The sequence below is a fragment of the Martes martes genome, assembly GCF_963455335.1.
Source record: "Martes martes genome assembly, chromosome: 1".
Classification (NCBI taxonomy): Eukaryota; Metazoa; Chordata; class Mammalia; order Carnivora; family Mustelidae; genus Martes; species Martes martes.
In genome coordinates this window covers 152,496,936-152,519,128 of record NC_137888.1, presented here as the reverse complement: position 1 = coordinate 152,519,128, position 22,193 = coordinate 152,496,936, and the positions used below count along the sequence as shown (strand labels likewise).

Sequence of the window (22,193 nt, the reverse complement as noted above, 5' to 3'; positions counted from 1 at the left end):
GTCTGACAAGGAGCAATGAGTGGGCCCAGGGGGAAGGGGAGATATTTTTGAAGATGAACTCCATGGTATTGGTAAATAATGTATACTTCCCACAATCTGATAGATCTTCCTGCATTCTCTGTGTTTATCACTACCCCAAGATGTGATCTTTGGTAGGGGGATGATTTCAGTTCAATTTCTGCCTTGCTTTACTCTACTCCAATCTTTTTTTCCCCTAAAAATGAAAAAGCTACACTTACCAATAATGTCAGTGTAGGATGTAAATCTACCTATTGTGTTATTAGGAAATTACTGCTACAGGCAAGCCAGCGGTCCAAATCTGTAGTTTCATGCCAGAGCTACAAGCACGTTGGGTGGGGTTAAAGGATACAGTGGTCCAGAGGGAGTAGGAAATGCCAGCTGTGCTCCTGTGGGAGACATTCCAGGAAGGAGGCTTCCTCTGAGCAAACCTGGGTACTGTAGAGAGTTGACAAGGAAGTCACCTGACCCTCGGGCACCGCAACCTTGTTGGTTCTCCGAGCTAGCCCGGGTAAGAACAGTCTGTGTCAGCTGGAGCCTCCCAGCACACCTGTTGGTCCACAAATTGGGTCTGAATAGCTGGGGATACCCCTCATTAGAATCACTGCCTATTGCTGAAATGACAAAAGGCGGTTTTTGAGCTGAGACCTACCCTGTTATGTTCTATCACCTTTAGTTTTTCCCTCTTTCCCCCCAGTGTTGCCAGAAATATGTTTCACTCTGTAACACCTTTAAGTTTTCTTCTGTTGGAATTCTGTTAAGTGTCAGATTAGTTGGTAGCACCAAATGAGCCCCTTGGGAATCCGGAAAGGGGTTGTGTTATTTGGTACTGCGAGTGATATTTAAAATGTACTTACTCTCTAGACTGTTGTCTTTTTTCTTTTTTTTTTTAAGGACTGAGGCTAAAAATATGAACAATGATTTTATAAAAAATATTTAAATATTACAAATATATGAATCTATTTTTACATAAGAAGCTTTGCCCTTCTCTTTGTCTGTCTTTCTGATCTCCACTTTGTCTTTTGCTTACTTTTCTAGGTGTTTAGCCCCAAACAGCCCATTATTCTTTTATTAGATGATTTTTTTTCCACCTTTGTCTGCCTTTTTCCATCTTAGAGAAAGGATATATGCTCAGGTGGTATCATCTAGAGGCTTGAAACCATCTCCTTGCATTAGTGTTTTCCAAAGGGCCAAGATCAGTCATAGGCAAAGAGTCCCATATGTATTTGAATGTCTTTGCATATGTCAGAGTAACTGTTTAACTAGTCCCAGATAATTGTCATGTTAGAAGGTTGTCATCTTTTGAATATTTTTTCTTTTGACTTTGGCACCCGCCCACTGTCATTGCCTCAAATCCCCTACTCTTGGTGGAGTGCAGAGCAAAGAAGGAAATGACATCTCCCCTGGGAGAGAGAGCTCCCAGGCCTCAGAAACCATGAAATAAGAATAGTGACCCAAAGGCGGATATTTGGGCCTACACCTTAAGAGACCACAATTGCTTGGATTCTTGAGCAGTGTGGACCTAAGTAGTGATGACCATAGTTTGCTTGTTTCTTTGTTCCAGAAAGGATAATTAATTGAGCTAGCTATTTGGTAAATCACAAGAATGATAAATTTCTCTTTGGTGAACGCAGTTGAACCTAGTTGACTTTATTGGGAATCCTTGGAGTGATGGATAAGTTTTGCACTAAGAGGTAGCACTGTGGGACCTTCCAGCCACCCAGCAGCAGACACAGAGAGGGGGGTTAGAGCCACAATGGATGCCTGTTCTGCTCAGTTTTGACTCTTGAGGATTTCACTCCCTGCAGATGATCCAGGGTATTTAGAACAAAACTAACGAACTAACTAACTAACTAACTAAAACCCCAAGTTTTCCCTCCCACATGGATTCTATTTCTTTTCCTTTGGTGGGGTGTGTGAATAGCACCGTCAGTAAACCCAGCAGCATCCCGACACTGCTTCTTGCTTAATGACCCTCTGAAGAGGATCAGGCATCAATTTATTTAAGTGCCTCTTGGAAATCTATGAGTGGTTGGTTGGCATCTTGTTATTTCTAAACATGGTAAATTTACTCCACACGTTTTGTAGGAATAGACTTGAAAAGCATCCGACTCAAAGCCAAAGATCAGAAACCTAAGAATCACATTGTTCTCAGCAAAGCCGTGAAGCTTTATTTACTGAACAGACAACCTAGTCCTTTAATCAATACTCAGGCTCAAAGTAAGACTGATTTGTTAACATTGGTCGAACTCTGTATCATTTCTCGCAAATGTTGCATTTTCTCATATAATTATTCTCAAATACCTCGGAAGATGCACCCTGTAGATGAGATAGGTAAGTCTCAAAAATACATCATGAGGAGAGAAAAGAAGTTTGCTGTGCTCCGTTCCCTACTTGAATTTATTTATGGCCATGGAGTGTTGCATGGATGATTTCCCACTTAATTTTGGAAATCAAACATGCATGGTCCTTCCAGAACATTAGAATCTGTCATGTAACTTTCTCTTAAAAGAGCTTCCCCATGGAGTGATGATTCTTTTAAATAACTCATACTCTATGTAGCTCACAATGTTTGAGGTAGATAAAGCTAGACCATTTTACAGGAGAAAAACTGAGATTCGTGTCTTGATCTTACTCAGTCCACTCCCACGGAAGATCCAAGACTGTAATTTGCTGCTCCTGCCTCAGCCGTGACCCTTCTCCTCAGGTCAGGGAAACAAGCACTAATGTGAATAGAATCACTACTCCACGAGGATGAAACAGCAGGAAGAAAACCAAACTCTATCCCTTGGTTTCCTTACAAAATCCTAATTTGCATTTCGTTATTTTTTTAAAGTTGAACAGGGAACTCAATGAAACGATGGTAATATCAGGGTAGAGGTTAAAACTGTGATGTGAACAAAACTCCAGAACACACTAGATTAAAAACTGTCCTGGCATATGTAGAAGTAAGACAAAACCCAGTTCTCAGACGGTGCCAAGTGAAAAGGGTATCTTTGATGGTCAGTGTTGTGCTTTGAACAAAAGAACTGTAGGCTATAGAACATGTCCTTCTTCTGTTTATTGTTTACTTAAGGAACCAAGGTATTTTTGATCAGCACTGTGTGTGTGTGTGTGCTCACACACCTGAGTGTGCGTGTGTGTAAATATATGATCTGTGTCATACGGGTTGGGACAGCTGGAGAAGGGTTCACTATACACACATATACCACATATAGTATTATCCCAAATGTGCAATGGTTTGGGAGGAAGCAATGTTGCTAGAACTTGGTTGCTTCCCCTGTAGCTCTGCTTGCTGTAAGCAGCAGAGTGAGACCAAGTTGCAGAGTTCTCCCTTTCTTGCTTCTAGATCCACCTGTAGGGGTGTCAGTCACTTCAGCTCCTTGGGCCTCTTTAGGTATACTTGAAGTTGTGGGTCTGGCTGTATCTAATGAAGTGCTGGTCTTCTTTTTTTTCTTTTTTTTTTTTTTAAGATTTTATTAATTTATTTGACAGACAAGAGATCACAAGTAGGCAGAAAAGCAGGCAGAGAGAGGGAGGGGGAAGCAGGCTCCCCGCTAAGCAGATAGCCAGATGCAGGGCTCGATCCCAGGACCTGGAGACCATGATCTAAGCCAAAGGCAGAGGCTTAACCCACTGAGCCACCCAGGTGCCCTGGAGAGCTGGTCTTCTTGATGTAGTTCTTGTGTCTTGTTGGTCTGAGACTTCTGAGACTAGAGAGGCCATGGGCATGTTATCAGAGCTTTAGGGAAGGTAGAGTTAGTCATACAGTAGAAAGAGAAGTTGTGTTGTACTGGTCGAAGGTGTCTGGTTTCCACTGAATCACATACTTAAATTCTAGATTTTAATAATTGGTACCAATCTTCAAACAATAAACTGGAATCTACAAGAAGTACATGCGCTCCTGCTGCGTTTTACCCCGTAGCTGTACTCCTTCCAACCTCCCAGGCTTTCTAGCTAACACAGCGCTCCCAGGGGAACACAGCCCTTGCTTCCCACCACCCGCCTGCCCTCTAAACCAGGAAAATGAAAAAACAAAACAAAACAGCATTTCTGTACACATACAAAAAACATTTAGTCATTCTCTCTCAGTTAAAGCACACGGATCACTCTGGACCTTCTCAGCAAGTGAGATACTATATTTGCATATGAGCATAAATGGAATGTTTTTATACACAGTGTTGTAACATGTAAGCAAAAAGCTTTTCATGCCAAGAAACAATAATCACATTCAGCAGTTTCCAAAGAAAACATTACTTTCAGACAATTGTTACTGCTTCATTTGGAACTCATGAATCAAACCATTATTTGAATATTATAGTGCAGATTGGATTTATCCTAATTCAACTCAACACTAATGTAAATGTTGGTTCAGTATTCGTTGGGGGTTGCCATCAGATTGTGACCACTCAGAAAGATGCGAACAATGGTAATGATGGCTTATAACATCTGTGGAGTGCTTCACTGACATTGGGCTTGACACTTAACTTGCATTATCTTGTATCTCCTTGATCCTCCCAAGCACTCTAAGAATCATTCTTGCCTTCCAATTTTACAATGAAACAACCAAACAACACCTTTGTTGCAAAAAGTACACATTTAGTAAGGTGCAGAGCTGAGAAGACGCCACAATGCATGTTTTGAAAAGACAAACTTTTTTAGGCCCTCTTTCCAGCGTTTATATGGGAGTTGTTTAAAACTTTGTTTAATTATTAAAACTACTGCTATGTTAAATTTAGTATGCTGGTTCACATCCATTTTATACAAAGCTATTGGATTATTCAAATGCATTGTGCGTTGAGGGGAATGGAGCTTTCGTCATTGCATATATTAATGCTACTGCCTTTTACTGTTCATGTAATATTGAAATGGAATGATGGAGAATTTAAGGAAAGAAAAGGTCAGTGATAATCTAGCCCCCCCTTTTTTTAATCTAGCCCTTTTAAAAAATATATTTTTTTTTCATTTGTAGAAATTCTCGATTTATAAGTAAACTTGTAGAAACGTGTTGGTTTTGTCAGGCTGTGGATCCATCTGATGTGTGTACCTCTTTGGTATTGTTGTCAAAATCATGCTCAGTACTGTTCAAAAATAGCCAAATTCACAAACACAGAATAAAACCTTCTAGGTCTGAATGCATAGGATTTCTTTCTCTTTTTTAAATTTAATAATTTATCCTTCTTTTTCCCCCTCATCCTTCTTATCTTTTTTCTGTATCATTGTTATTTGGAATCTCCCTTTAAGGAGGACAAAAAAGTCTTGAGATTAAACACTATCACTTAGTTATTATCATTAGAGTATCATTAGTAAATGCAAGTCTGTATACATTTTGATCTACAAGGACATAGCGATAAAAAGGATAATTTTTTTGACAAAATGAAACAACCAAATATCCACTTTAGATCATAAAATAATAAAGAACATGAAAGAAAATATTCAAAAGATAAGAATATTTTAGTTGTCCACAATTCAATGATTATATACAAGCCCCTTGTAGGTTGTTCAATTGGTTTCATATATTTCTAAACTAATAGCATTTATTATCTGTTGTTATAAAATGCTATTTATTATGATAATCAAAATATATAAGAAGCTAGAAGTTAAAGTTGCCCATTACTTCACTATTCAGAGAAAACTACTGTCATTTTTCTTATTAAACATGATACTTTCAACATGAATGTGATTATAGTATATCCTTTTAGACCTCACTTTTCTATACTAGTCGGTAGCCTTGGATATCATTTTACAAAGCTGCATATTATATATGGAGCTATTTTAAGCTACTTAATCAGACCACCATGGATTTCCACTGTTTTGCTGTCTTGAAAGATGACACCATATATCCTTTTGTTACTATTTTCTTTGGCTTCAATCTTGGAAATGGAATCTCTTTGTCAAAGTAGACTGACCCTTTCAAGGCTCTTACTGCACATAGCCTGCTTTCCAGGGTGCTGGCACCAGTAAGAGGAGATGCCTTATAGAACTTGTTGTCTTTGAGTATTATGCTTCATTTTGTTGCTGCTCATGAGTAGCCTTAGGTTAAAGGAGGGTCAAGATCAAGTCCCCTGGTAGCTGGCACGTCTCTGTTATGTACGTGGTACAATCAAGACAGAGAAGAATAAGATGAATTTGTCAAAGGTTGGAAAATTAAGAATGTGAGTTTGAAAGCTGCTAACAAAGGAAGTTGGATACATAGCTCTGCATATATGGGGTTTGTAAGATGTGGTCTCATGTAAGAGACAATGAAATGATATAAAATGACCAAATTGTAGGGGAAGTTGCAAAATACTTGAAGAAGAATGTAGGACTTTATTTTTTTTTAAATAAAAGACATCAGTTATAAATATTTTAATTGAAAACTTAAAAGTGCTAAGGGAACAGTGCTTCTTAGGATAGCCTAATATGTTTGACTATTAAAATATTTTTGATAGATGTCTTACACCATCCAAATACTTTATCCTGTTGTGCACAGAAACCTTTCTTTAAGATACTTATGCATATCGAGGACTTTCAGTTATTCGACACGAAATTCAAAGGCTTCCATTTGAGCCTGTCCATATTTAGTAGAATTGAATTTTTCATCTGTGTATATATGGGGAGAAAGGGGATTAGGCTTAACTATTTGGAAGAAAACTAATAAATTTGGTCTCAAGAACCTGGTGGTAATATTTCTAGATGAAAAAAGATTTTTATAATAATAAGGAGTGTTCATTTATTTTAAGCTTCAAGGGGGCAAAAAAACCCTAAGATTGTAACAGATTAACTATAAGAGAGAGTTTGAATGCATTACTCAGGGTTTCACTTAGCCACACTGCCTCTCAGTTCTTTGAGCTGTGTCTAATGAGGAACAATGAGGACTTAATTCTGATTTTTCAGAGGTTTGATTGGAGATACCAAGACACTGACTGGAAATGCCAGTACTGTTCACCACACACGAACGATGAGTTTTACAATAGATACCTACTACAAATTGTGCTTTCAGAAGAAGAAACTATCTTTCATCAAGAAGAAACATTAAAGCTCTTTTCTCTGCTTCTTGATGTTGATAGAGAGAAAGCTAGAAATACTACCTCATGGAATAGAGTCCATCAGGAGAAAGCAATCAGACATGTCATGCATGACTATGAGATACGTATGTAGTCAACTCTAGTTATCGTTAATTGAATAAATACCATGACATTTTGCACCTTGGAGGAGTTTGTCTTAGAGTTACATCCTCATTTTGATACACTGAAAGTTATTCATTGCCATTTTAAATAAAGGTCCATAACATATTACTTCAGCTCCATTCATTTTACGGCTAAGAAATAACATTGCTATGATGTTAAATTTCTGGTGAAAAGGCTTTTTAAAAGCTCTAATATAATGGTGCATTACCAGTAATTTGTAGTTCAATCACACGCAGTACTTCATTTGTATACTTTAGTTTGCATGAGTTAAACTGCAAATTGCCCTTTAGCTCTAGAGTAATAGATAATTCTCGATAAAATCAACCTGGAACAATCTTACTAGTTTTTGTTGTTGTTGTTTTCTCCTTTTACACAAACTTCAAATGGTTATTTTGCATTCACTTAAATATTTTCAGGAAATCATGAGGGGACTGTTACTTTCAACTCTTAGGTTCTAAAGTCTGAAAAAAAATTTAAACAAGATATTTTTGAAAAGCTGTTATGGAGAATGCACTTTGCATAGTATGTATCAGAACAAAAAATACTTTTGCTCTGAATCACATTTACATTATTGATTAGGACAAGCTCCTTTGACTATTCTTTTCTTATGAGATAGATGTATTTTTCCTAAGTATGTCCTGCTATGAAAAACAAATAAGCCAGCACAATGAAGAAATGCAAATGAAATTTCAAAAATAATGTTTGAACAGCTCTTGTAGCTATAACACTTTAAACTGAGAAGTTCCAAAACTAAAAAAAACCCAAAAACAGATTCTCATTTCTACCTCTTTTCCCAAAATGCTCTCAAATTTTAAAAACTTTTTTAAAGTAACATGATTATTTTTTGTCAACTTGAACCAAAGCATTAATTTGATTTTTAAAGACCTTCCTCATGTTCTAAATTTGATTTTCTGATTCTATTAACCAAACTCTTTCTTGTTGTTTTGTAATTTAAATATTTATGACTGCATATCTTATTCAGTGACTCTTCGACCCATCCCTAAAATACAGTGATTCCTAAACAGCTCTATTAAAATTTCATTCATTCATACATTGATTAATTTATTTATTCAACCAAATCCTTCCCATATTCTAGGCACCGTTCTAGGCACTAAGAATTAAGTATTTAAAGGTCTCTACCAATATGGAGCTCACATTCTCACCCTGGTTACTATGTTGAAATCTCAAAGCAGTTTTCTTCTTAAAGAAGAAGTTAGTCTAAAGCAAATTCACCTGCTCGTGAATCAAAAGGTTCACATTTCCAGACCACTTTATGTCCAAATGAACAGTTACAGATGATTAGCAACAATTACAAGAAATTGATCTGTAGACTTAGCAGCAAGCAAAGCATTTTATCTACTAGAATTCACCAGACTGTGGAGTTTCTGTACATTCCAAGAGCCTTACTTAGCATTGATGCAATTACCATTTGTATTTAAGCTGATATCCCCATTTCACCCGCTACATTAACCCAAAAAAAAAAAAAAAAAAAAAGGTAACATCTAAGTATTGGTTGAAAACGTTAGGAGGTTTTAAAAAAATTCCTGGAGAATTGTTATCTTTTACAGTGGCCTGCCAGCACTCGCTAACATTATAAGACTATCCAGTGGAATAAGAAGTGTGCTGTGAGCATGCGACACATGAAACACATTTAGTTTCTCCACTGGAAATGGCCTTTTCGCTGTAAAGTACGAGTTTACTTTGTTCCTATAGTGTTCTGATTTTCAAATGTCATATTTGCACTTGCGGATTGTTTGTTGTATCATATTTTACATTTTAATTTTGGTGGAAAACATCTCCATTGATCTTTCGGATGATGTCTTGCGGGGTTTTTGTTCTTCATTGCGAGGCTGGAGGGCCTCTGGCCTGCTGTGTGCTTTGGAAGCAGAGAGACCGAATCACGTCTCTGCAAGGATGTGAATAGGCTGTTTGATGCCTGTGGCTTGCTGGGAAAATCTATAAACTTGGGAGTCAAAAGGTTCTTGGAGGGATGGTCTCTTGATCTGTAAAAGAGGCATGAAATATTTGCTCCTCCTACATCAGCGTTCTATTGTTAAGGATTGAGTAAGACAATGATACCATTTTGCAAAAATTATACACAGTTCTGGAAGCGGTAACTGGTATTATCCCAATTTTCTGTTAGTGTCTGCTCACCAATATCAGTATAATCTGTGTACATGTATTTGAGAAAAGGATGGTGACGCGTCAGGATTTGAGCTATACACTTAAAGGACTCCTTTGTTTTCAACATGCTGTTTGCTTATTTGGGAGCTCGAAGGAAACTATGAGATTCCCTTAATTACTGGTCACCCATATTAAACAACAGACGCTGTGAAGTAGCTTTCCAATAACAGAATGCATAATGAACCCAGTAGAGATAGAAAACCCACTGGGCTTCAGAAGTAATAAATCAGACATGACAGAGACACTTTAATGAGAGTCATTAATTACAACTTCTTCTAAACCTGGGACAAACATTTTAGCACTTCCTCTGGGGATGAACCCATGCCCAAGCCATTCATTGAGTTCTGTGGCATGCAGTGACGAGTGTGGGAAATTAACAAGAACATGGAGCTCTTTCCAGTAATAATACAAAATGATTAAGAGGACCTAAAAAAATCAATTGACTAATCAATAGTGTGTAACTGCTTGGAGCATTTTCCCCATGCTAATCAGCCATTAAGTTGTTTAAACTAAATGTGTCCAGTTTCCCCAATTACTGAACTGATTTACAAGACGTGGTCAAGGATGTCAGAGTCTACTGGAGCCAGATTCCAGAGCATTTGTCACTGAGAAAGAGGGAAGGAATTTATAGATGACTGTCTCTCACTGTGGATTCTGATGGCTCTTGAGAGACACAATATGACAGGAGCCGTCCTCCTACTCCACAGACACTGGTGCATTAATATGGTCTGCCCAAGTTCTACACATGCGCATTTGTTTGACATGTGAACCTGATTGAATTCAGGAGTGATGGAGTTCAAAATAATGAAAGAAAACATCTATACGCTATTTACGTTCAGGCCTTTAAAATGTTTTTTAAACTTCAGCCATGGTGAGAAGCATTCGGCAAACAGGACTCTGAATTCCAAACAACAAAGGGTATTCTAACAAGACCTGTGAAGTGACATATTATTACCTACCTGTATAATGCCGGCAATTCTAGCGTCAAAACCACATGTAACTTTTTTTTGTTTTGTTTTGTTTTTTTTGAGTTGAATGCCACTGTGGGGGTAAAACAACACTAAGAAAATAACTTTAAACAGGAGCGCAAACTTTTTTATTGATATGTTTTACTTTGCTGGCAGACCAGAGCAAAGGTTTTGTGAACATTTAAAAGATGAAAAAGGTGAAGAATCCCAGAAGCGGTTTATCTTGAAGCGAGATAACTCTAGTATTGATAAAGAAGACAATCAGGTTGGTTCTCAAGTTTGAGAGTGGCTGACGTTGTTGTTTTTGAAGGTGGGCTGACTTATGTTCTTGTCGTTCTGTTGTCCCCTTCTCCCTCCCCCAGCTCCCCCCGGCTTCTGATACTGACTGTCCTCTTTCCAACCTCCTTGCCCCCTCGCCTCCCCCTTTGGCATTCAGTGGGTAGCCAAGAGAACGTGTCCTGATTGCTTCAGCCATGGCTCTGTGTTGGGCTGCATGGGTGGTGCTTGGCGCAGTTTCCGCTGCATGTGTTGGGCGGGTTGGGATGCCACCGGCCGGAGCTGTCGGGAAAAGCTTTGTCATCGCATTTCCAGATGTCTGTGTAACTATGGCAGTCCTTCCACTCCTACAGCTTTGTCCTTCAGTTGTGCACAAATTGAGCTGGATTCTCAATACGGACCGATGACCAACTGGTGTAGCTGTAAAGAACAAACCTTGTTATGGTGAGGACAGGTGGATTTTGCAACTCTCCTAAAATAAGTCTCCACAGAAAAGAATCGAGTTCATGTTTTAGTCTTCCCCCTCCTCCCTCCCATGTTCTACTGTCCATGTAAACTGTGTGCTTGTTTTGCATGAACTGTAGTGGAACTTTCTCTGTTTTGTGTGTTATGCTTGTGACATAACATTTACGTTGTCCTAGAGTAGCCTTATTCATGGTTACTGGGCAAGGGTAGAGAGACCCTGCTCAACCTCTTCTCCAGATTGGGGGTGGGGAGTGGGATCCAGGGTGATGAGGAAGAAAACTTAATGAATGGCAAAAGAAACAAAGGTTCAGCAATAATTAGAACAGCAGGGAGTTATACAATGCCATTACAATTACACTTTGTGTCTCTGACAATCAAAATAGATTTTTTGAAAATAGACTTTACTTTAGAATTCTTAAAGGTAAGACAATAGGCATCTCGCTCAAGTTATTATTTTAATGACTCTCAGTGAGTCACTGGAAGCCAGTACGTGCATCTCTGATGTACTTTTTTTTTTTTTAACCTGTTCATCATCTGTATCTCGTTTCTTCCTACCCCGACTGCCACCACCATCAAGTGACAAGTAGCTCGCGTTGACTCCGAGCCACATGCCTGTGTTGTGTACTTAGTGGGCGCTTGTTGAATGGATGGATGAACGTGGTTAAGGCAGAGAATTTTGTGAGGAACGGCAAGAAGACGGTGGGAGGGTCGTTGAGATGCAGGCAGCGGTGCAGGTGCGAGGCTGAAGAACAGTCCTCATGCTGGGTTCTTTGGATTGTTACTTTAGGTCCCTTGGCATTGACCCTACTCAACCAACAGGCTTTTCAAACTTAGTTTCTACTATCCATGCAAAAACGCAGAGCACAGTATCAAGTCAGTCATGGAGTAAAGAAGAAACACAAATTAGGACGTGGAGACGTGGAGACGCCGTTTCCTTTCTGCCCATTATTTTCTCTGTTCCCTTGTTCTGTGTCTCTAGTGTCCAGGTTTTCAGAGCCGTGTCTTCCCTTAGCCGCTTTGAATTAGCCACTTCCTCAACCTTCTGCCTTTGTCTAAGGACTCCAAAGCACACGGGTTAGCAAAGGAGACAGAGTCCATCACTGTGACCCACGTCATAGCTGAACTGGCGGAACACCTGAGGCACATCCAGGTGCTTTCGTTCTAGAAACAGCTGTACTGCCGGCATCCAGTGGAGAAGGTAGAGGGAGCAGCACACACCTGCTATTGCGTGTCAGGCACAGACACCGCACACCACACACACCCGCACAGCCTCCTTAGGGACCAGAGGGAATGAGACTCTTCATGCTCCATTTATTTAAGTGAACATTTATTATTCTCGGCTGACAGTTGCTTAACTGCAGATTTCCAACAGCTCAACTTGTATAACCGTACTGATTTCTTTTTTCTGTTCAGCAAAACAGAATGCATCCATTTAGAGATGACAGACGAAGTAAATCAATTGAAGAGAGAGAAGAGGAATATCAGAGAGTGAGGGAGAGAATATTTGCACACGATGTGAGTAGTTGTTTTAATTGCCTCTTTAGTGCCGTCCTTCCCCAGACAGCAAGCTGGCAGGACTCAGGAAGCTGGAGCCAGGGACAAATCGAACCGAGCGCACCAGAGGTGTTTCTGGAAGAGGACCTGGTTCAGGGAAGTGATGGACAAGGAGCCAAGGGTTGTGTGCCTTCCTAGGATATGACCTCAGGGGGAATGGAGGTGTGATCCATCAGGGCCCAGTAAAACAGACCCTAAGTCTGCAGCAAGGTCGCCTGATTTGAAAAAAATGCTTTCACATCTATATTAGCCCGCAGACAGCCAAGTGTTGTCTTTGTAACACTAACGTTGTGCAGAAGAAAGACACATAAAAAAGAAGGAGACTCTGTTAATCACATACATAAACATGGAATTTTCTGCATTCTTAGCAAGCACAAGCATTTTATTATATCAAAGTTAAAGGATAATACTCATCTTCCCCCTCAGCTTCAGATCAAATTAGGTCTGTGAGCAGTTTATCACAAGGGGATAATCATGAAATGATTTCTTTTGTTCAAATCCCAGCGAAGAAAATGTGGTGGGGGATTTTTCTGTCCTCTTACCCACTGTGGCCAAAATAAAATGCTATTAAACTGAATAAGACTGAAAAAGTGATTTAAAACAGCTGAATTTAAATGCAAGAAAGCGAAAAGGGCAAGCCAGTGCACAGCTTCTCCATTCCATGAAATCATTTGGAAGCCTTCCCTTTGCAAAGGTCGAGGTGGGAGCTCCTTTGTGCAGATCTTCTGTGGCTTTGCTGGGGTAGGTGGGCCGTCCTCCCTCCCATCGTGATTTGGCCTGGAGGCCATTCCCAGGCCAAACTAGAAACCTAGACTCCACTGCTTAGCATGGACAAGGCCTTCTGACCTTGGAGGTTTCAGGCCCAAGACAGTTTCCCAGGTCCTCCGGCTCCTGCTGGATCCTTCAGTATAAAGCTGCAGAAGAAATTCAAATTCCACCAACAGTGCGTTTCTTTCATGTTGATACAGGTTTCTGTCATCTTTTCTAGATTCTTGTTGCCTTTCTTGGATACAATGAAATAGAACCTAAATGACTGAATGATCTGGCTCAGAGCTCTGGAGTTGGCAGAGTCTGAGAGAGGAAGCTGTTGAAGGATACTGTCCACATGCAGTTCTAGAAAATTCTGTGGCTGTGTGGGCTACATAGGCTTTTCTTATGGTCAGAGTTATTGGTGGTGCAAAGCATAGTCTGACACCTGGTAGGCTTTAATTGTGTTTCCTGGGTAAAAGGATGAAGGAAAGAGAGGCTCTGTTGTACCGTGATAGTTTAGGGGTGCCCTGAGTGGACTGGGAGACAGCATGTAACTGTCCGATGAGCTTCATGGAGAGAGAGTTTTCTGAAGGTCAGTTTATTTTTTATGCTTTTTCTTTCTCTCTCCCCATCTTTCCCTCCCCGTGCCTTACATACACACATACACACACATGATTTCCCTCTGATTTTCATTCTGGCAAGTCAAAAAATATATAAATGAGTTGTGTTGAAAAGCAAATACTAATCACTTAGATAACAGACAAACATTATGCCTCCGCCACCCCCCCCCCCCCAAAGCAGGGCCACATTGTCAGACACTCAAGGGCTAGATGGCAGGAAAAGCATCTTGATGCTTGCCTGTGAGGAGGAGGCCTCCTGTGCTGCTCCCGCCCTTCATGTGCACAGAGAGGTCATCCCAGACAAGGAGGAGTCAGCATGTCTCCCTGTACACATTGCATTTCCCGGCAGCCCTAGGAAGGAGAACAACAGCGAGGAACCTGGGTCCCAGAATAAAGATTAGAGGCAAGTTGCTCTTTCAAGCATCCATAGCTAACTGCTGAATTAACATTTTTTAAGACTGTGAAAGCAGACGAGGGGTGCCTGGGTGGCTCAGTTCGTTGAGCGTTTGGCTCTTGATCTCAACTCAGGTCTTGATCTCAGGGCCCTGAATTTGAGCCCTTAATGTGGTTCCATGCTGGGTGTGGAGCTTACTTAAAAAAAAAAAAACAACAACAACAACAAAAAAAAGTAGACTGAAGCGTGGGAAATCTTAAATGCCAAGCTATTGTCGTGGCCTTTCCAATTGATGGCATCATTTGGCATCCTTCTTCGGAAGGCTGTGGCTTCTTCCCCCTGCAGGAGTAGAATAGTGTGAGCTGCTGTGATGAGCTCTTTGGTGGCCAACACTTCTGGGGTTATTAATTCAAGTGAGACACCTGTCTGTTTTCGGCCCTACTTTTCCCCCTGGTCTCCTGGGGCTGGGTTTTTTTAATTGGCATCCTGTACCCAGAGTACACTCATTGAAAGGCTTCAGAGATTAAACAAATTCCTCAACATCATCTGTAAAATATTATGTGCGTGAGTGTAGGTACACTTTTTAAGGTAAAGATCTTGATTTTTTTATCATAGTTTTACAAGTTTTTGTTGCTTTTGCAAGGCTAAGAGCCACCTTCTCAGAGGGGAAAAAAGATGTCCAGTCCAGAGCACTGCTACTCTGCAGGAACAATGCAGTCATTAGGCTGGTGTTCCCTGGGTTTTGTTATTAATTCCAAATCTCCAGATTTGACAACTTAAAACAGATACACAAGATGCTTGTTACCTCACAGTTTCTGGGGATCAGGAAGCAGAGGGTGGCTTAGCTGGCCAGTTCTGGCTCACAGTCTTTCGTGAGGTTACGGTCAAGCCATCAGCTGGGGCTTCGGTTTTCTGAAGTTTCAACAGAGCGGTTGTCTGCTTCCAAACTCAGCTGCATGGGTTTTGGCAGGCCTCAGTTCCTAGCGGGTGATGGGAGATCTCAGTTCCCACTATGTGGGCCTCTCCTGAGGCTCCTGAGCATCTTTGTCACCCGGCAACTAGCTTTCCCAGAGCAAGTGACCCAAGAGAAAGAAAGAGAGCCCAAGATGGAAGCTACAGGCTTTTGTAACCTCATCTTGGAGCTGACATACCTTCCCTCCTGCTGTGTTCGTTTGGACACACAGATCAAACTGGTACACTGGGGGAGGTACTACAAAACACCTTGGTTGTGGATACTGAGAGGGAGGAATCATTGGGGGCCATGATGTGTTAGCAGGATATTACTGAGTCTTCTATTAATGCAAATGCAGGGACATAACATAGCAATGTGAACTTCCTTGAGTACATAGAGCAACACACCTTGCTTTCCACTTACATAAAGAGAGAACACTTTAGGGAGTCGTCATCTATACAATTCCAGATTCCCAAATGACCATTAGGACTTCCTACGTTGTTGAGGTACATACAGTAAGAAATCAAGTATAGTAAGTCAATTTTAAAACCGATGCAAAGAATCCAGCATAAGGAAACTAAGTTACAGGCATCTAATGTCTTTTTTAGCTGGCCTTTAATTTAGTGTCTTCGTAATTTAAAAACCGAGGTAGTAAAAGCAGCTTCCCTTGCCAATTATTATTTAAGGAGTGGAGTCATTCAAACAGGTTCAAATAGTGACATATTTATGTAGAGGTTTTTTTTTTTATTATTATACATGAAGTTACAGTAGTTATAGAGAAATAATTCCCAGTACTTACACATCAGCAAAATCAAAATTTATTTTAAAATTAGTGGTGCTCTTGGATATTTTACTCATGTATCTTGGTGTCTAAGGTGTGTGTGTATGTGTGCGTGCATGTGTGGTTTTTTACTTAGGTCCACAATCAAAATATGCAGATTATTTGGGGATTTTCTAGGAAAATAATCTAAATACAGTAGCCTTAGATAAGGCACATTTATTATTTGAGAATGAAGTTGTCATTAAGTCAAGGCACACAACAATTTAGTTCTCAAATAAAAAATGAGTCTATTTTTGTAATCAGAAGTATGTGAACTAAAACTCTTGTTTCCTTTAGCAAGAATTTCAGCTTATTTTATGATCAATTCAATGCAATGTTGCTGGCTTTGGCAAGGTTACGTTGCTAAAGCAATATATTTGAGAAAGACATGTTTTGCCTGGAGGATGGTTTCTGAAAGATATTTATGTGTAAATAGGGATTCTGGGAGGTGTTCATGTGTAAATAGGGATTCTGGGAGGAGTTCATCCGTGGTCTCCCCAGCATGCACTGGGATCCATCTTCCGTGACAACCCTTGAGAGGGGCATGTGATGTCACCTGGATTGGGGGTGGGGTGTGGGAGAGAATTCTGTAACCCATTAGGCAAAACCATTTTCTCCTTAAAAGAAAGAAAAAAAAAAAGAGCCCTTTATATCTGAGAATGCATATACCTGACAGCTTTGAATACTGCACTTAATTACTGTGACAATTTTATCTTTCTCTGCTATTAAAATTTGCAAGATATATTAATAACTTTTTTAAAGTTTATTTTCATCAACTACTGAATCACAACCCATAACCATATCTGCCTTATTTATGAAACTGTGTTGGAAAGATCGTGAGATAAATCTTTAGGACCTTGCACAAAAATTGAGAAATACTCTTGAGATATGTTTTTGGGAAAGTTATCTTTGACTTGCAGGTCCCTTATTTTTCATTCAAAGAGTTATGGCAGCTTAGCTTTCCCCAAAATACTGTTGGATTAATGAGTCTGAAGAGGTCAGTCTTTGATCAACTCTTCCAAACAAGTAGTAGAGTTTCAGTAATTCCACTACCCAGCCAGAACATTGTAAGCATAATTGACTTCTTTCCAACTACAAGAGCTGAGCAGTAACAAAGTATTGCGCTCATGACACACACCTGAGACAATTAATTCCATGGCTTGACTCAAACCAAGAGTAAAACCAAACTAAAGGAAATGAAGATAGTGGGATATTTCACTTACTACAAAGATGTCTTCACAGGAATAATATCAGTGGTACATAGAGTGTATTTATTTATAAATATAAATGTCAAATTAAAAGGAGATATTTTCTGAAAAGCGTTTTTCTTAATTGGCTTTTTGTTGTTATTGTTGTTAAATAAGATGTTTGTCCACTTAATACTCAGGATGCGTATTAAATGCACAAAGGTTAAAATAGAAATGGTTCTAGAGATGCCCTCTGAAACGTTCAGATCACTGAGAAAAACACATTATTCCCAAAGCTAACCCTTTGGTTTAGTGGAAGGAAATGATTTCTCCAACAAAATGTATGGAGAAACCAATATCCTGCTTGCCTCTCTGGGTAGCGGTTACATTAGTTAATCTTTTGAAAATTCAATATTGAAAGGTCCTTATTTACTTTGGTTTTATTTTCTCTTAAAATGGACCTGTTAGGACTCAATTTACCATTTAGCAGTTCATTTATTTGTCATTTACAAAATCCACACATATAATATGGCATGTATATTTATGGTTAGAAACTCAGTACTTTGAAAATGGTTTTTGTTAATTCCTAAACACAGTCACTATGTTAGAGGACCATCTCACCATATTTTGTTTAGACATCTCTTTTTCTCCTTATTAAAACTTAATTTGATTTGCCTTTCCCCAGCTCGTAATAGTAATGGAATTTTCTCTTCCCTACATGTGTATTAAACACAAGATAGTGGGGAATTAATAGCTAGGGGAATGGAAGCTAAGAAGAGTCGTTGTTCTTCTGTGTGAAAAACAAAACAAAACATTAGATAGGTTTGACTTTTTTTTCTGATTAGCTTCATTTTGTTCTCACTTGACTTCTGTGTGCCCGCCCTCTGCAAATTGATCGATTCCATCTCTTCAATTTTAAGAGTCTTGCAGTCAATCTGTTTATGTCAAGAGAGTCTATCATTGCCAGGTAATAACTGTAGGGTTGTGGTTCTATGACTCTCCCGTCCTTAGGTGGATCATGCTAAGAGCATATGCTCTGCCTTGATTTGAACCAGTCCTCTGGCTGTTATTGGGAACTGTATCTCTGCAGCTCCAGAAGAAACAGCTAGCTCAGGATCCAATGGTCACACGTTTCTCTGATTCTCAGACAGTTTCATTCACATCTCTCTCCTTCTGACCTTGATGCTGAACAGGCTAAATCTAGCCGTAACCTGGAGATGTCCTGCTGGAAAAGTACTTGTGTACTGATATACTGGTATACACGTCTAACTCTAACCATTTTTTTTTCCTTTTTTATTTCCATTTTTCAAAACATAGTGCATATTTTTCTTAATTCTTTTCCTCTTGGAGGGGAAAAGTAGTTTTAAGCAGGCAAGGATTTGGGATCCCTCACCACATCCAGACCGTCTGATACAATGCCTTTTTTTATTTTTCAGTCAGTTTGCTCCCAGGAAAGCCTTTTTGTGGAAAACAGGTAAAATGCAATTTGCTTTTTCATGTCTGTAGAGGAACAAAGTCTGTCGTGTGTGTCCTGTATACTCATAGGTATATATCCCATATATAAGTGTGTGCTTGAATATATGTATAAATAAATACATATATCTATGCGTACACACTTATATGCATACATATATGTGTTATTTAGCATGCCTAAAAACTATTTAATTTGGGGAAATACTTCTCTTACTTCCAAACATAATTTTTGTACATTTTCCTTATTTAAAAGTCTTGACTTCTGGCCCATCCAGAGGTCTAATTCCTGCTACTTTTACCAGGCATTACAAAGCATAAATGAACTTGCAATTTCATTGGCTTATGGATGAGGCTGTTCATAGTATTTGTATATTGGGTATCACTAGCCACCTCTTGTGCTCCACAATTTTATATAGCTATGCAAACAATAATTGGGATAACGTTGTTTTAAGTTTCTCACTCTAAACAATCCATTAGTCTAACTTGGAGATCTATTTAAACTGATCTAAATTTACTAACTTGGGAGTTAGTAGGGGGGTAGTTGTTGTGTGATGAATGGGTTATACAACTTATACAAAGTCTTGAGCATATGAGCCAAAGGTTTTCAAATTTAACGTATACCTTAAAGAAATAGTTCTAAATTGACATAGATATTCAAATGCTCCCTTGATTTAATTGCAGCTTTTCAAGAGGAATTAAAGAATTCTACATTAGCTGTATTAATCACATTTAAGGTGCATCAGAGTGGGCAACTTGGAATGGAAATATGGTATCCCTTCACAAAGTGGTGCTTAACTTTATTTCAGGTGTCGGCTTAATGGGCGCCCCTGTAAAACTGATTAAAATAGAGGCTGTTTGATTAAATTCCAGTACTTAAAGAAAATTTTAACCGGGCATTAGAGACGATTAGGGGGACAAAAGCTATCTTTAATATTAGCAGTTAGAAATCTTTGAGTAGCTAACCCTCTCATTGAACAGCCTGTTCTAGAAGAATAGATGAAAGTAGAAAATGTGTCTAAAGAAGACATTCAGAAACATCCTCAAAAATCCACACAGATTTAAGTGAATATTCCCTATTTACAGTTTAAGAATTCATGAGCACTAACATCCTAGGGATGATGCTGAAGCATTCCAAAGATCTTCCTTTTTATCTAGTATCAGTGCCTTAATCCTAGGATAGGGGAAAAAATAATGCTGTCATTCATTTAGTATTGCAAAATGCAACATCATGCACATAAAACATAGTACATGGGGTTGATTTGCAAGAGTGGTACTGTTGCAGAAGAGTACACATCCATTTAACATAGGGCATTTAGTGTCATTAGGTTTTATATCATAAAAACCATGTTTTTCATTTCCAGTAGGCTCTTGGAAGACAGTAACATATGCAATGAGACCTATAAGAAAAGACAGCTCTTTCGGTTGGTATGGTTTACTTTTTTAAAACTGTGTTTTCAGATTATGTGGCAGAATCAATGTTAAATATAAGTGTACTAGTGTAAAATATCTGTTCATGAAATAAATATGTTTGGTTATATCTGTAAAGCTGGTTACAGAGCTGGTACTGAAGCCATGTTAGATAATGTGAGATATGGGACCAGGGAATTACTGCTTGGTACATAATCCTTTCAGGTTCCTCCGCTGATTTTCTGTTTTGGGTAGGTTTTTTTTTTGCTTTTATTTTTGTTTTCTCCTCAAAGGTTAACTTTGACAGCACACTGATTTGACATTCCCAAGTCAACTTTGGTGAATTACATCAAGTTAAAATTCCTCTAATAGTTTGCAGTTATATATACATGACTGATATTAGAAAAGACACCGATGATAACTGTATTTGAGTTGTTGATTTTTTTAGCCACTACTGGCCATCATAATACTTCAATTATGTTTTTCAAGCATAAATTTTATTTCAAAGGGAAGGTACAGGCCCCTATAGGCCAATTGCTTCCAATTATAATGAATTACTTAAATCAAGATCTGTGTAAGATAAGGGGAATGGATATATATGTGTTTATTATATATTAATATTGTATATTTTAAGTTCTATACTAAGTTGGAAGAGCCTTGAAAGCAGAGGGACCATAACCATATCACTACCCTATTAAATATACCTCTAATATTCATTATAGGGCAAAAAGGATACACAGCACTATAAAGGTACTCAATATGTAATGCATATGTTTAATATGTTATTGCTTTTATGAATATTAGGATTCATCTCTGCTGTAGGAGAGAGAAAACTTACTCATTTACAAACAAACAAAATATTTTGCCCACCTAGAATGAAGAAGAGACCAAGGAAAGTAAATGGATTGTTGCTCAGAAAGTATCTTTTTGTAGTAAATGTGAACTTAAGACCTCATAATTAGAACAGTTGGATTAATTTGTTCCCTTTACACTTTGGCAGAACTAAAGAGGTTTTTAAAAAATATCTTTCACTTTTCTAGGTTGAACTACATAGTCTACATAGTCTAATCCTTTCCCCTTGTATCGATAGACCATTTATTATCACACTTTACTTTAAAAAAGTAACTGCAAAAAAAAAAAAAAAAAAAAAAAAAAAAAAAAAAAAGTAACTGCATTGTCCCCTTGAAAATTGAAAAACGAACAACAAGAATTTACCAGTACTCATGTACTCACACCACAATCTGGTTCGTTTAAGCCAATAAATTTCTGAAATGTGGGTTCTTCCCCTTTAGGCCAATTGGTTTTACATAGCCCCAAATCTGGTCCCTAGCCAGAGCTAGGATCTGCTCAGATCAGTCACTCCAAATATGAGTGCCATCACCCACCAAGTCATCAGGCACAGAAACTCAGGAAGATGACTTAGCACAAAGGACATCCATACAATAGTTAAAGCAACTCAAAGTATGCATCATATATAACTTGGCAAAAAAAAAAAAAAAAAAAAGTGCAGACATGAAGGAAAATAAATGTTTTCAGTTCTATTAATCAGTACCGAAACAGAACCTAAAGTATGTGCTTTATGACTATTCTGGAATCAAATTCTCATTATATACACAAGAACCAACTCCTCTTGATGACCAGACACCTCATTTCCATTGTCTTCCTGGATTCCAGTAGGAAGGGACCAAGACTGGGCTTAGGATGGACAGGAAGGCACTTGTGGTTATGTTTGTCTATGAGGTCTATGATTTTACACCCAAATAGATACGAAATTCGATTCTGGACCTCACTTTGCCAGTGCTAAGGCAACTAATCAGTAGCTAGAGTTATAAAATATTGTTTCAGTGTATAAATAGAGATCCATAAATCAGTATTAGATGCATTATTATGAATCTCATTAATGCTAACTCTAAAGCAGCATCTTAAGTTCCCTCTTCTGGAGATTTTTTTTTTTTT

At 38.7% G+C, this 22,193-nt stretch overlaps 1 protein-coding gene across 2 annotated transcripts in view; it reads left to right on the top strand.

The window, feature by feature from the left end:
- ARPP21 (cAMP regulated phosphoprotein 21) overlaps positions 1 to 22,193 on the top strand; it is a 152,461-nt gene that overhangs the window by 54,901 nt on the left and 75,367 nt on the right. Inside the window, exons 10-13 of one of the 2 annotated variants that reach the window (XM_080797439.1) lie at positions 10,496 to 10,604; positions 12,494 to 12,595; positions 18,794 to 18,831; positions 20,192 to 20,251. In XM_080797439.1, the coding sequence (XP_080653565.1) occupies positions 10,496 to 10,604; positions 12,494 to 12,595; positions 18,794 to 18,831; positions 20,192 to 20,251 (309 nt within the window). The remainder of the gene's footprint in view (positions 1 to 10,495; positions 10,605 to 12,493; positions 12,596 to 18,793; positions 18,832 to 20,191; positions 20,252 to 22,193) is intronic. The other variant, XM_080797440.1, reaches the window with a different exon arrangement.